This window comes from Pyxicephalus adspersus, chromosome 12, assembly GCF_032062135.1.
Source record: "Pyxicephalus adspersus chromosome 12, UCB_Pads_2.0, whole genome shotgun sequence".
Taxonomy (NCBI): domain Eukaryota; kingdom Metazoa; phylum Chordata; class Amphibia; order Anura; family Pyxicephalidae; genus Pyxicephalus; species Pyxicephalus adspersus.
In genome coordinates this window covers 11,758,329-11,770,456 of record NC_092869.1, presented here as the reverse complement: position 1 = coordinate 11,770,456, position 12,128 = coordinate 11,758,329, and the positions used below count along the sequence as shown (strand labels likewise).

The 12,128-nt window shown below is 37.6% G+C and overlaps 1 protein-coding gene across 5 annotated transcripts in view; it reads left to right on the top strand.

Moving 5' to 3' along the window:
• The first annotated feature begins 4,499 nt into the window (after window positions 1-4,499).
• BMF (Bcl2 modifying factor) overlaps window positions 4,500-12,128 on the top strand; it is a 44,307-nt gene continuing 36,678 nt past the window's right edge. For 2 of the 5 annotated variants that reach the window (XR_011923111.1, XM_072428898.1), the window contains exon 1: window positions 4,505-4,817. Coding sequence is in view for 4 of the 5 variants with exons in the window: in XM_072428898.1 (XP_072284999.1) it covers window positions 4,744-4,817 (74 nt within the window). In the remaining variant the exon portion in view is untranslated. Of the gene's footprint in view, window positions 4,818-12,128 lie in introns of all 5 variants that reach the window. The other 3 variants (XM_072428899.1, XM_072428893.1, XM_072428892.1) reach the window with 3 other exon arrangements.

The window sequence follows — 12,128 nt, the reverse complement described above, 5'->3', positions numbered from 1 at the left end:
TATCACAATATAATCACAGGATTTTTAAGGCACACTTTTAAGATATTCAAAAAATATAACGTTTATTCTCTACATTAAAAAACAAGTAAAACATTACACAAGTAATTTTAAAAAGAAATGTTCATGTATAATATGGTCTGGCATGATTGGATGGATTCATATCTAAATCTATCTATCAACCTGCTCGCACTCTATTGGAGGAGACTTTCACCTGGAGGTGGTGATGTACATGTATCCACATTGATTGGTATGAGACATGTGTATTGTATTAGGAATTGCATTATTGATAGTATTTGAAATTAAATATGATATAATTATTGCATTGATAGGTCGCATTTTTCCTGAAGAAGCGGGAATTACCTGCGAAACGCGTCGAGGTATGAGTCCATCCAATCGTGCGAGACCAAATTTATTGGTACAAATTTGTTTTTACAATATATGTGTAATGTTTTACTTGTTTTTTAATGTATGGAATAAAAGTTATATTTTATGAATATCTTGTGTGTGCCTTAAAGTGTGTCTGTCATTGTAAGTGTGCCTTAAAGGCCCATGAATATATTGTGATACAAAGAAAATGCTACAAATGTGAAATTGGAATACTCATTTAAACAAAGCTTTAATGCTGCATCCATTTTCTTTTATTCATATTAGAAATAAGCATGCAAATTTAGAAGGCCTTGCTCAAAGCCTTGAATATTGGTCTACAAAAAGTCTGGTTTTGGATATAGTCGATGAAAGTTAGGAACACCAGTTGTAACCTCTTAACACCTAATAAAAAGTGCCAAACTGTTCTGACTTATTGAGGCATAGGCCTTGATTTATTAAAGCTCTCCAAGGCTGGAGAGAATACACTTTCAAAAGTGAAGCTGGGCGATCCAGAAAACATGGAATAGATTGTTAAAAATCATTTGCTATTTGCCGGCAAACGTTTTGAATCCTGCACCAGATCCATTCCAGGTTTGCTGGATCACCCAGCTTCACTGATGGAAGTGTATTCTCTCCAGCCTTGGGGAGCTTTAATAAATCAGGGCTGTAGACTGCATAAGATCTCTGTAGGTGACTCATGGTATCTGGCATAAAGATGTACAAGCAGATCTGTTGAGTCACACTGTGTTCACCAGCCGGTCATTGTGCAAAAGGGAATCCTGCTGCCACCTCTATATATATATATATATATATATATATATATATATATATATATAAATGACAAATGAACACCTGGCCATTCACATGATTTAACCGAAAATGTGAGTCATCAGATTAGCCCATCTACTTTTATTGATTATTGTTCACGTTATGACACTCACAGTGGACCAAGGTTAGCATGGGCACTTCAACTTGTCTGTGGCTAAGCAGTCCCATATGCAGCAAGCTAAACTCTGTGTGTTCCGACACTTGTCTTTCAAGGCCAATAATAATTCAGCAATTTGTGGCACGGTGGCTTTCTGTGGGATTGGACCGGTCACATGCAGTACTTGAGTCTTGAGCTCCCATGACCCCGGCGTTGGTTAACTGGCTGTCCTTCTTTGCACAACTTTTGATAGGTACGCTGCATATCAGGAACACCTTACAAAACCTGCCCTTTGGGAGACGCTCTGGTCCAGTGATCTAGCCATCACGGAAGAAAAGCAAAGCCTTGTTCTTGGAGGAGGAGGCAGTGCACAGCACAGTTGCTCTTAGCAAAGGCCCTCAATACTTCTCACACATCACCTTTAGGAACTGATTTTTCACTTACTGCCTGATATGTCCCACCAGTTGTAAGGAGGTCATTATTGGTTTTTACTTCACCTGTCAGTGGTTTAATGTTGTGAATGATCACTGTATATTTTCCATAGTAGTATCATTTGTATTTGCAGAATGACTTACCAGATATTCTAAATGAACCTACCACACTGCACACCGCGTGTCCTTTATATCCCCAAAGTGCCACTGTTTCTCAACTTCCAAGGGCAAGGACAGTACTGCACTTCTGCCCCTACCCTGCTCTTTTTAATAAAAATCCCACACATGCACATTTATAACCTCATACTGCCCCATTGTCATCATGGTACAGGCTGAACAGCAATATTAGAACTAGGATGTTTGCTACTTCTAGATCAGGGGTGGGCAAACTTTTTGACTTAGGGGCCCACTTACAGGAGCCAGAAAACAAACGGGGAACGTGTTCTGCGGCTCTGCCTGGTGAGCCAGCCCAACAGGGTCCTTCTCCTGACCCTGCTTGGGGTGGGACCGGCCAGAGCCACGGACCACCAAACGGGCGGCAGAAATACACTGATTGGGGCGTATATGACCGTAGTTTGCCCATACCTGTTCTAGAATATTTTGGCAACTCCTTTCCTGCCAACATTATGCAGTCCCAAGCTATGATGTCCAGGGCAACACCTGCACTGAATCAATAAGAGGAAAGGCTAAATCACTTGGAAGGTAAGTCTGCAATTCAGTGTAATTCAGGCAATGTTCAGTCTGGCAAGGAAGTTGCTGCCTCGGGGGAGAGGCTAAATGTAGCTAATACCCCCAGTACCCCCATGGAATCACTACCACCTTTTGTCAAATTATCTGGAAAAAACACAGTATGAGGCAAAATGCCAGCCACCAAGACCCCTGGGGCATTGCTTGATCCTGAGGCAGATCTGAACCTACAAGGAATGCCTCCACAATGTTTAAACACCTATGTTCGAAATCCCCATTCCAATGGGCCAGTCTACACCAGAGCATTTTCCTAATGAGCTGTAAAGAAAAAGGTTCCTGAAGCATTTGGAAGGTTCCAAAATGCCCCACAAATATTTACGAATGTCTATTAGCTCTCTAAATGCTCCCATTTAAAATAATAGGACTTTTGTAGGTGTTTTAGCCAATTTTAACTGTTTTTGGGGTGTATATGGGCATTTTCTCCTATCTCTTCTCTGCCACAATTTGGTTTTAAACGTCTTTATAAACTCTTACACATAAACTGTATTATATATAATAATGGGATATTTGTAAGTGTTTTTAGCCAATATTACCCAGTTTTTGAGGCGTATATGGGCATTTTCTCCTACCTTTTCTTTGCCACATACCTTAATTTTACATGTCTTTATCAACACACATAAGCTGTAATATATAAAATAATGGGATATTTGTAAGTGTTTTTAGCCTATTGTAACTGTTTTTGGGGTATATATGGACATTTTTTCCTCTCTCTTGTCTGCCATATACCTTGGTTTTAAATGTCCTTATAAACACTTACACATATGCTGTATAAAATCTGTAATTATAGGCATTTAAAATGAAAGTCAGTATAGCCTTAGCCCTACTTAAAATGTGCAAGGAAAGTCAAGTGGGCATAAACTGCATAAATTAACTTTATTACTTTTTTGCCTTCCTCTGGACCAACTATCTCTTATAGGGGTTTTATATCTGGGATGTTTATTTTCCTAGTGGTTGCTCTTAAAGGACTTTTTTTAACCTATCCTACTATGTAACTATGTAATATACTACTACTATACTACTAATACTCCTACTATGTAACTATGTAATATACCACTACTATACTACTAATACTACTACTATGTAACTATGTTATATACCACTACTATACTACTAATACTACTACTATGTAACATATAACTACTATACTACTACTATGTAACTATGTAATAAACTACTATACTACTAATACTACGTAACTATGTAATATATTACTACTATACCACTAATACTACATAACTATGTAATATACTTCTACTATACTACTAATACTACTACTATGTAACTATGTAATAAACTACTAATACTACGTAACCATGTAATATATTACTACTATACCACAAATACTACATAACTATGTAATATACTTCTACTATACTACTAATACTACCACTATGTAACTATGTAATATACTTCTACTAATACTACTACTATGTAACTGTCATATACTGTAAATGTCATATACTACTACGTAATCATGTAATATACTACTACTATACTAATAATTCTACTACTATGTAACTATGTAATGTACTACTACTATACTACTAATACTACTACTATGTAACTATGTAATAAACTACTATACTACTAATACTACGTAACTACTAGTAACTACGTAACTACTAATACTACTACTACGTAACTATGTAATATACTTCTACTATACTACTACTATACTACTAATACTACTATGTAACTATGTAATATACTACTACTATACAACTAAAACTACTACTATGTAACTATGTATTATACTACTACTATACTACTAATACTACATAACTATGTATTATACTACTACTAATACTACTATGTAACTATGTAATATACTACTACTATACTATTATTACTACTACGATGTAACTATGTAATAAAACATAGATTAGCCACCCTAGCCTAGAATACCTTATCTTGAACTAATGGTGAATCTGCTGGAAAAGATCCAGCATTGCAGCTGCTTGTCCTCCCCAACACTATACAGCCATCAGACAAATCCAAACCTGATGACATGGGAAAACAAGTGGGCAGTGTATGGATAATAAAGAAGTCATGCTGCAGACATAACATCTCAGCCTGTAATGACTGCAAACAATAGTGAGAAACTGAGCAGAAAGTGGGTAGGACATCCATGTAGAAGAAAAGCAGATCATTGCCTTGTTGTTGGAGGAGGAGGCACAATGTACAGAGGCACTGCATGGATGTAGAATGAAGATATGAGCGCTCCTCCTGCCAATCACAGCCGATCCCTCCCCGGATAGCGCTCACTTCTCCTCTATGGACTTCAATTCCCAGCTAGCTGGAGGAGCGCTGCAGGTGAGCAGCTCGCTGTCCTGCCTGCACTGTCCCAGGTAAGTAGTCATTGCATGCTTGTGGTGTATTTGTGGCAGCTGCACTCCTACATAGACATATTACAGAATGTTGACTTGCATTGTGCGCTTTGCCTGAAGGTATGTAAAAATAAAACAGATTGCTAATAACAATGAGCTGACTGTGAGCCAAGCACCCAGCAATGCAGATCATAGCACTCATTGTCATTGTGGCTTGTGATCTGAAGATTTTACAAGTCTGCTCATAGACATACAGGCTGATCTGCAACAATCATTGTGTATGGAGATGAGACATATTTCTTCTTTATATGCAAAGTGTCAGGGTTACAGGAGAATATTTGTATTTTAGGAAGTGATGAAAGATTGAGTTTTTAATGCCTATCATGGGGTATAATTGGAGTGAGTGACCCTCTGGCTGGGATAAACAGGCAACAAATGTCAGGATTTTAGCAGCCAGCTGTTAGCAGCACATCTGATGCAGAGATGATTGTGTTGTTGTTATTATTATTTATATTAAACAGGATTTATATAGCGCCAACATATTACGCAGCACTGTACAATAACTAGAGTTAGTGTGAAATGTGAAAGTGAACCATGATCAAATCTAAGCTGTCAGTGTTTGATGGCTCTCTATTGTGAGATGAAGGTGGATGTTATTTTATTTATGGTTAGTATTGTTATGCCTAAATTAAGCAGTATTTTTACTTTGATATTGGATTGCATGCAAAATATTATTATTATTATTATTATTATCATCTTGGATTTATTTTGCACCAACAAATTATGCAGCATTTTTGTACATAATCAAGGAATTAACTTTATATTGTACTTCCAATAGTCAAAAACACAAGGCAAATTTTTAGTGGAAGCTTCAAGGTTGTTAGATATAATCCATGCAAACACAGAGAGAACATACACTGACATCCTCACCAAGATTTGGACCTTTGTGCAAGAGTGCTAGCCACAGAGCCGCTATTCTAGCTTACACATTGTCACCTTTACCAATGGTACAATTCCGCAATGAGTTCCAGGGATACAATATGAATGCATTGTACTGTAGATATGGATGATTTAGATATATTTGCTTTATTAACTTGAGGGAAACACATGTATGGTGACTAGATATGCCCAATGAATTGGTTTGCCAATTAGCCGTGGGATTTTGTATTCGCTTCCCACCAAGGACTTCTATATACCTGGAATTTCTATGTTCTCATGTGTGTGTTGGGCTTTTATTTCCACAATTCATAAACATATGCGTAGCCTAATTGGTCTTTGGGGAACAGTGACTAACATAAATGGTTCAAAATTCCAAGCTGCAAAAAAGGGTCAGCATTATATATATTAAATAGCTAGGTAATGTATAAATTGTATACATCATATGCAGATTTGGGAGCTGTTTATATTGCTTTATGAACATTCAGATTGCTACTTACCTAATAAAACAAATACTGCTTGACAAGACAAGCTTTAATGAGTAATGGAGGTGAAAAATCTGCATCTTATTATTATTATTTTTAATCAGTATTTATATAGCACCAACATATTACACAGCAATGTACATCAAATCCGAGTTGCAAATGACAGACAAATGAGACAGGAGGAGGTGTGGATCGTGCCCAGTAGAGTTTACAAACTAAGAGGTCATATACCGATCCAGACCTTCACCAATATCTATCTGGCATTTAACACTGAAATAATTCTCTTTTTATAAAAACAGATTTTGAATTACAGCATCATTGCTTTTTATTGGCCTACAGCTTTGTTCTATCATATTTGTGATATAAAAGTACAATTTGCTTGATATAAACCTACACGATCCCATGGCCAGCCACATTTGTATATGTCAGCAGTTGGTCTAATAACGTCATTAATAAGTAATTACAGAGCATTTAACTAAATATGAAGAATTGGATTTAAGTAACAGCAACAGAATGAATCAGCATCGCTTGCCGTCCTTTATATAAACGTGGACCTGTCTGCGGTGCTGAACGTTACCAGAGTTTGCCGCTCTTTTCTAAATAATAAGAAGCTAAAAGTTTTTGCTCTTAACATGTAAAGGGGGGTAAAAGAACAGTCATAGAGGTCTAATCCACAACCTGGTATGGATTCTTCCACTGTCCACCAATCTCCAAACAGGGCCATGTATTCTGTGAGATGTCTAAACAATGAAGCCATTCTAGGAACTTTAGCAGCTTCATTGCAACACATTACATAAATAGTAGATTTTATCTGCCCACATTACATGTCTCATGACCTAAAATGTCTTTTTGGATTTCGGCAATCCAGCATGCATATTATTCCAACTTCTATAATGTTAGAATAAATATAGTCATTTGCTGCATGTAGAGTGTATTGAAGTCTGCTAAATGCTTGCTCAAAGTTCACCAAGCAGTGAATACATTTCAAAGTGTAAGGAAACTTACCATATTTCCATTACTCTTTTCCCCATCACTCTATGCTAAACCCCACAAAATTCCTGATTCTTCTCCCGGGCCTATAGAGGTCTGGGGGATTTTGTTACATATATGGACATTGGGATGAGAAAGCTGGTCTAAAAAGGTTTACTTTACTATTGAACTTAGAACATGAATTGATCCACAGTGGTTGCAACTATAGAGGTCAGTGAGGGCTAATTTGAAAGCTTGTTTACTGCTTGCTTGGTAAATATTAAACTTTTCAATGGCCACAGTCTTACTTTAAAGCTAAATATATATATTTTTTTAGTTATTTGTAGCTCCAAATATTGATCTCTTTAATTTGTGCCGGTTTTTTTAACAAGTTCTTGTTTATATTCTATTAAAAGCAAAAGTAGCCATTTAAAGTTAAAATATAAAGTCAATGTATTCTGGTCTAAAGAGTGCTTGAGGCTATCGAAATTCAGGTACCATATGATGAGTACCAATAACTATGTTAGTCTGTGGGTTGCCTTTGTTCCCATGCTCCCCATATCCAGAAGCATTAGCTAGTTTTTGATCTTCTAAATAGAGCTACAGTGTACATAAGTAAGGTAAGTGTGTACATTTGCAGGGGGCTTAGTTAAGTGAACCTGTTATTTTATCCATCATCATTAAACCACACTTTAAACTATTTTCAGGAGAGAGTCAGGACTTTTCTCATCTTTAAAAGATTGCAGGCCATGTGCACAGTTCGAGCCTAGGACCCAAGAGGCACCATTGTCTTTTGGGATAGATGTGATGACTAGAAAATTACAAGCCACATATTGTGTCTGCACTATTGTTACCCAAACAAATGTATAGTTCATGTTCACTCTAAATGTGCAATTTTTTTTTTTGATTTGTTAGCATTTATTATATAAATGTTTTTAAGCTCCAGCAATGTGTGTTATACGTAACACATAATAATAAAAATGTTTTGTGCTTTTTGAACTGGCCAGAAGTATGCTGACCGTGGTAAATGTCTACAGGGAAGTCCTTATCATAGAGTTTCTCAACCAAAGTTCCTCCAGGGGTTGTTAGGGGGTCCTTAAGCAATGAGCAGTCAGTTTTTTTGACACCAATATTCATTTTGGGTGGAATTCTTCCCACTGGAAAGCAATAAAGGCGGCATTCTTCCTACTGACCACCACACTAGTGTACCAAGAGCTGCAGATATTGTAATTATAGCAGGGCTTCTATAAGATGTGAAAGTTATTTCAAGGGTTCCTCATGTTAAAAAAGTTGAGAAACACTTCTATGTTGTATATTGTTTTACCACGTTGGGTAGTATATGTTGGTTAGTAAATCCACTATGTCTTGTACCCAATGATTGGCAGAAAAGCTCCCAGTGTTTTTGAGTGCCTGTAGAGGGAGCTGGACAGGCTTCTTATTGCTGCTCAGACAGCCGGAATTGTTAGTTTGTTTCCTGTGTTATTATAAGTGATCAGCTGCTCCCACAAGCGTGTGCGTCTCAGTTTCCAAACATGACTCAGCGCCTTCCGCTAACACCGCTGCTCACGTGTTAACTCACACAATGCCCTCTTACACCTCGTTTAACAACATTGTTTTTGCTTGGAAGAACAATAGGAAGCTAAGCTGGGGGATTAAATAAATAATAATAAAAAAAAGTAAAGTAAAAGTCAGCAGTGCAAAACAAAACAAAGAACTCATCTGTGGGAAGGTTGAGAGTTTACTTGAAGGACAACTTTATTTTTCAAAAATACAGATTAGCAATAGGAGTGAATGTGTGGTGTACATGCACATAACTGTGTCACACTTACCTCTTCCTTGCTAAAGCGCAGGCGCCTCTCTCCTGCGCATGCGGGTAGCTCTGACTGTGGGCCCCCAAGTTTTATCAGTTTCGCCCATCCTGACAGCCAGTCAAGAAATAGCCTCTGAATCCTCCCTGGCTATTTAGCTAGCTCAGGCATAGCACTCAGCGTTTGCGCAACGTGTCTCCACTAGTGCCGAGATCCCTAGCTCTGCTGAGCAGTTCCTGTACACCTGTTGAATAATTCCGTGTTTCCCCTGTCCAGCTCCTGTGTTAACCCCTTGTTGCCAGTCTGTTGTTTCCAGCCATTTCCCTTGTGCTGTTCCAGTTTTCCTGCCTGTGGATTTTCCAGTGTCACCAGTGCCCCCTGTTGCTTCCAGTGTCTCCTGTGTTCCCTGTGTCACTGGTGTCTATTTTCTGGATCCCTGGTATTTGACCCCTTGGAACCTGACCTATCTTTCTTCCTCCCTGCCTCAACCCTGGTCTTACTTGAAAATTCCTATGCTTAGAGATGTGGTACCCAGTATCTTCCTGCCCACCCTGGTGTGCTCAAGGACTGCAACCTGATAGTAACCAGCAGCACAACTTCCTCACCACTAGAGGCTCTGGAGAAGACCTGGTTAATGCTTAGACTCTGCACCTTGGCCCTTCATAGGGGCTCACACCATTTTTGTGCAAGTCATAGCGCCCCCTAGTGGCCAGACAATAAAGACTATAGAATAGGGCAGAAGGTAAGTATTTTAGGATGCAAGCCAAACTGAGAGGGGGCGGTAGATGTTGGAAGATTTCTGTGCATATGTTTTGCACAGTAACTGTGCATTTATTTTGCACTGATTACTACTCCCCCCTAATGTTTTCAATACATCTTTAACTTACAGTGACTTCCCTTATTTCAGAGCCAATGACATCATCACTAGGTCTTTGTACTTTGCAGTGTAGGTTGCCCATAACTAATGGGTGGAGCCTGGCAGTTCTGTACATAGTGTTCTGAAAACAAGAAGCTATGGTAAAGCCTACATGTGTTGTTGACTCAAAGGGTGGGCCAGGGACAGTCACACTTTGGCAGAAAGGTCTAGATGACGCTGGATGTCCTCCAGCCAGAACTTTAGACAGGCTTTATCTCAATTCTTCAGCTTCTTCAGCTAGTAATGTGCAGTAAAATCAGTGTAAGCAATTTTAGTGTAGAAGAAGAGTCTGAAAGACTGTAGTTAAAGTTCAGTTTTAAAGGACAACTTCTTGAAAGTGCTAATATATGGAAAACAGTAGTGGGTATCTGAATGTCAGTTTTTTAACCACTGCCATGTTGACAAGTTAAAAACGTGGTTCGCTTGGTACTAAAGTAGCTCTTTGTCCTCCATGATATAAATATATAGAAAGCTGTTTTGAAGATGCAAATTGTCTGTCTATTGTAAATCATCTATGTTTTGTGTAATAGGCCTATCTCCTTTTTGAGTTACAGTAATCCAAAAGATTACGGTAATACTAATGGCAAGCACTGTGCCTTCATCAGCCACTATATATTCAAAGCCTTTAGAGAACATTTAAAAATAAAAGTGTGGATTTATATTACATTTTTATTATTATTTTACTATAAAATAATTTTATTATAATAAAAGTAACATTATTTTATCTTTATATTATGCAGCGCTTTACAGGGTCTATAGCCATATCACTAACTGTTCCTCAAAGGAGTATCAAATTTCATTTTGGTTTTAGAAGTTTTAATTTTAGTTTTAGATGCCTATTCTTTTTAGGTATATCTGGTATATGTTTTTCTATATACTATATTGGACAAGTCCTCTCTGACAGTATGTTTATACGAGTATGCACTTTAAACATCTGCTTAGTTCACAAGATTACGCCATAAAACATGTGATAGCTGTTTTTACTGCTAATCCTGGTTGAGAAATGAGGTGCGATGGAGCCATGGTTATCGCCTAACAATTATCACTTGTGGGATGTTGATGTTAGGTGCTCATTAGTACCCTATAAAGTATTTCCCAGAAAATGTCTTGTGTTTCCTGTCCAGAATTTAGCATGCTACTGATTTGGAAATAAATTATAAACAAAGTAGTTTGTTATCTCATGACACAATATGTGTATAAGATATGGCAATGAGTTATTCCAGTGAAAGATCAGCTTTGGATGGACCTGTTTAACTTTTTGTATTTTTCATCAGAGATGCTTAATGGGATGCAGACAATTTTACTTCTGTTAGCAGGCTGCATGCAGATTGCACTGACTTGAAAATTGGCCTTTTATACTATGCAGCTACAGAGTTCTATTTGCATATAAATCTCATTAGGCACCTTTATTCTTCATTAAGGAGATCCTGACCAAAGTCCCTATTAATTGGCATTATTAGGCAAGGAAATCTTATACCTCCGAATAGATTCTCTTGAATGTAAAGGAAATGAATCCCCCCTCCCCACCCTTCAGGAGTCCACCACACTGTGTTTTATTTTGTTTTTTTTTTGTCATATACCACCCTTTTTTTCCTGAAGTCTTTAGGCCAATCACATGACATGCTAGGTCTGTAGGTAATTCTCCAGATTCGGAGAACAGTGGTGTCTCTAAGGGCTCTCTGGTAAGACTCCATTGAAGAGGTTGCATCCACGACACCCTACATTTACATTATTATTATTATTATTATTATTATACAGTATTTATATAGCGCCATCATATTACGCAGCGCTGTACAAAGTCCATAGTCGTGTCACTAACTGTCCCTCAAAGGAGCTCACAATCTAATTTCCCTACCATTCTCCTTTGTCTTCTAGACCGTGCATTATTTGACCCCAATACTTTATATATTTTTGCCAAAAAAGATGTACCATTGAGGGCAGCTCCAAAATTAAACATTTTTAGGCAACTAAAGGCTAGTTTGAAATTTTAAAAAATCTATATTATTATTAGACTAGCTATTAGTATTTGTTAATAAACAATACAAATAATTTTTTATGGAAAATAAAACTTTAGGATTACTGGGCATAATTGGAAGCCATGCTGTGCCAACCCCCTAACCCTAGTCAATGCCAGTTTATCAGAGTGCGATCCATGTCTTTAATCACATGTGTAAACTGAGCCAGGAATACATTTGATCAGCACCAAATACCTGATATT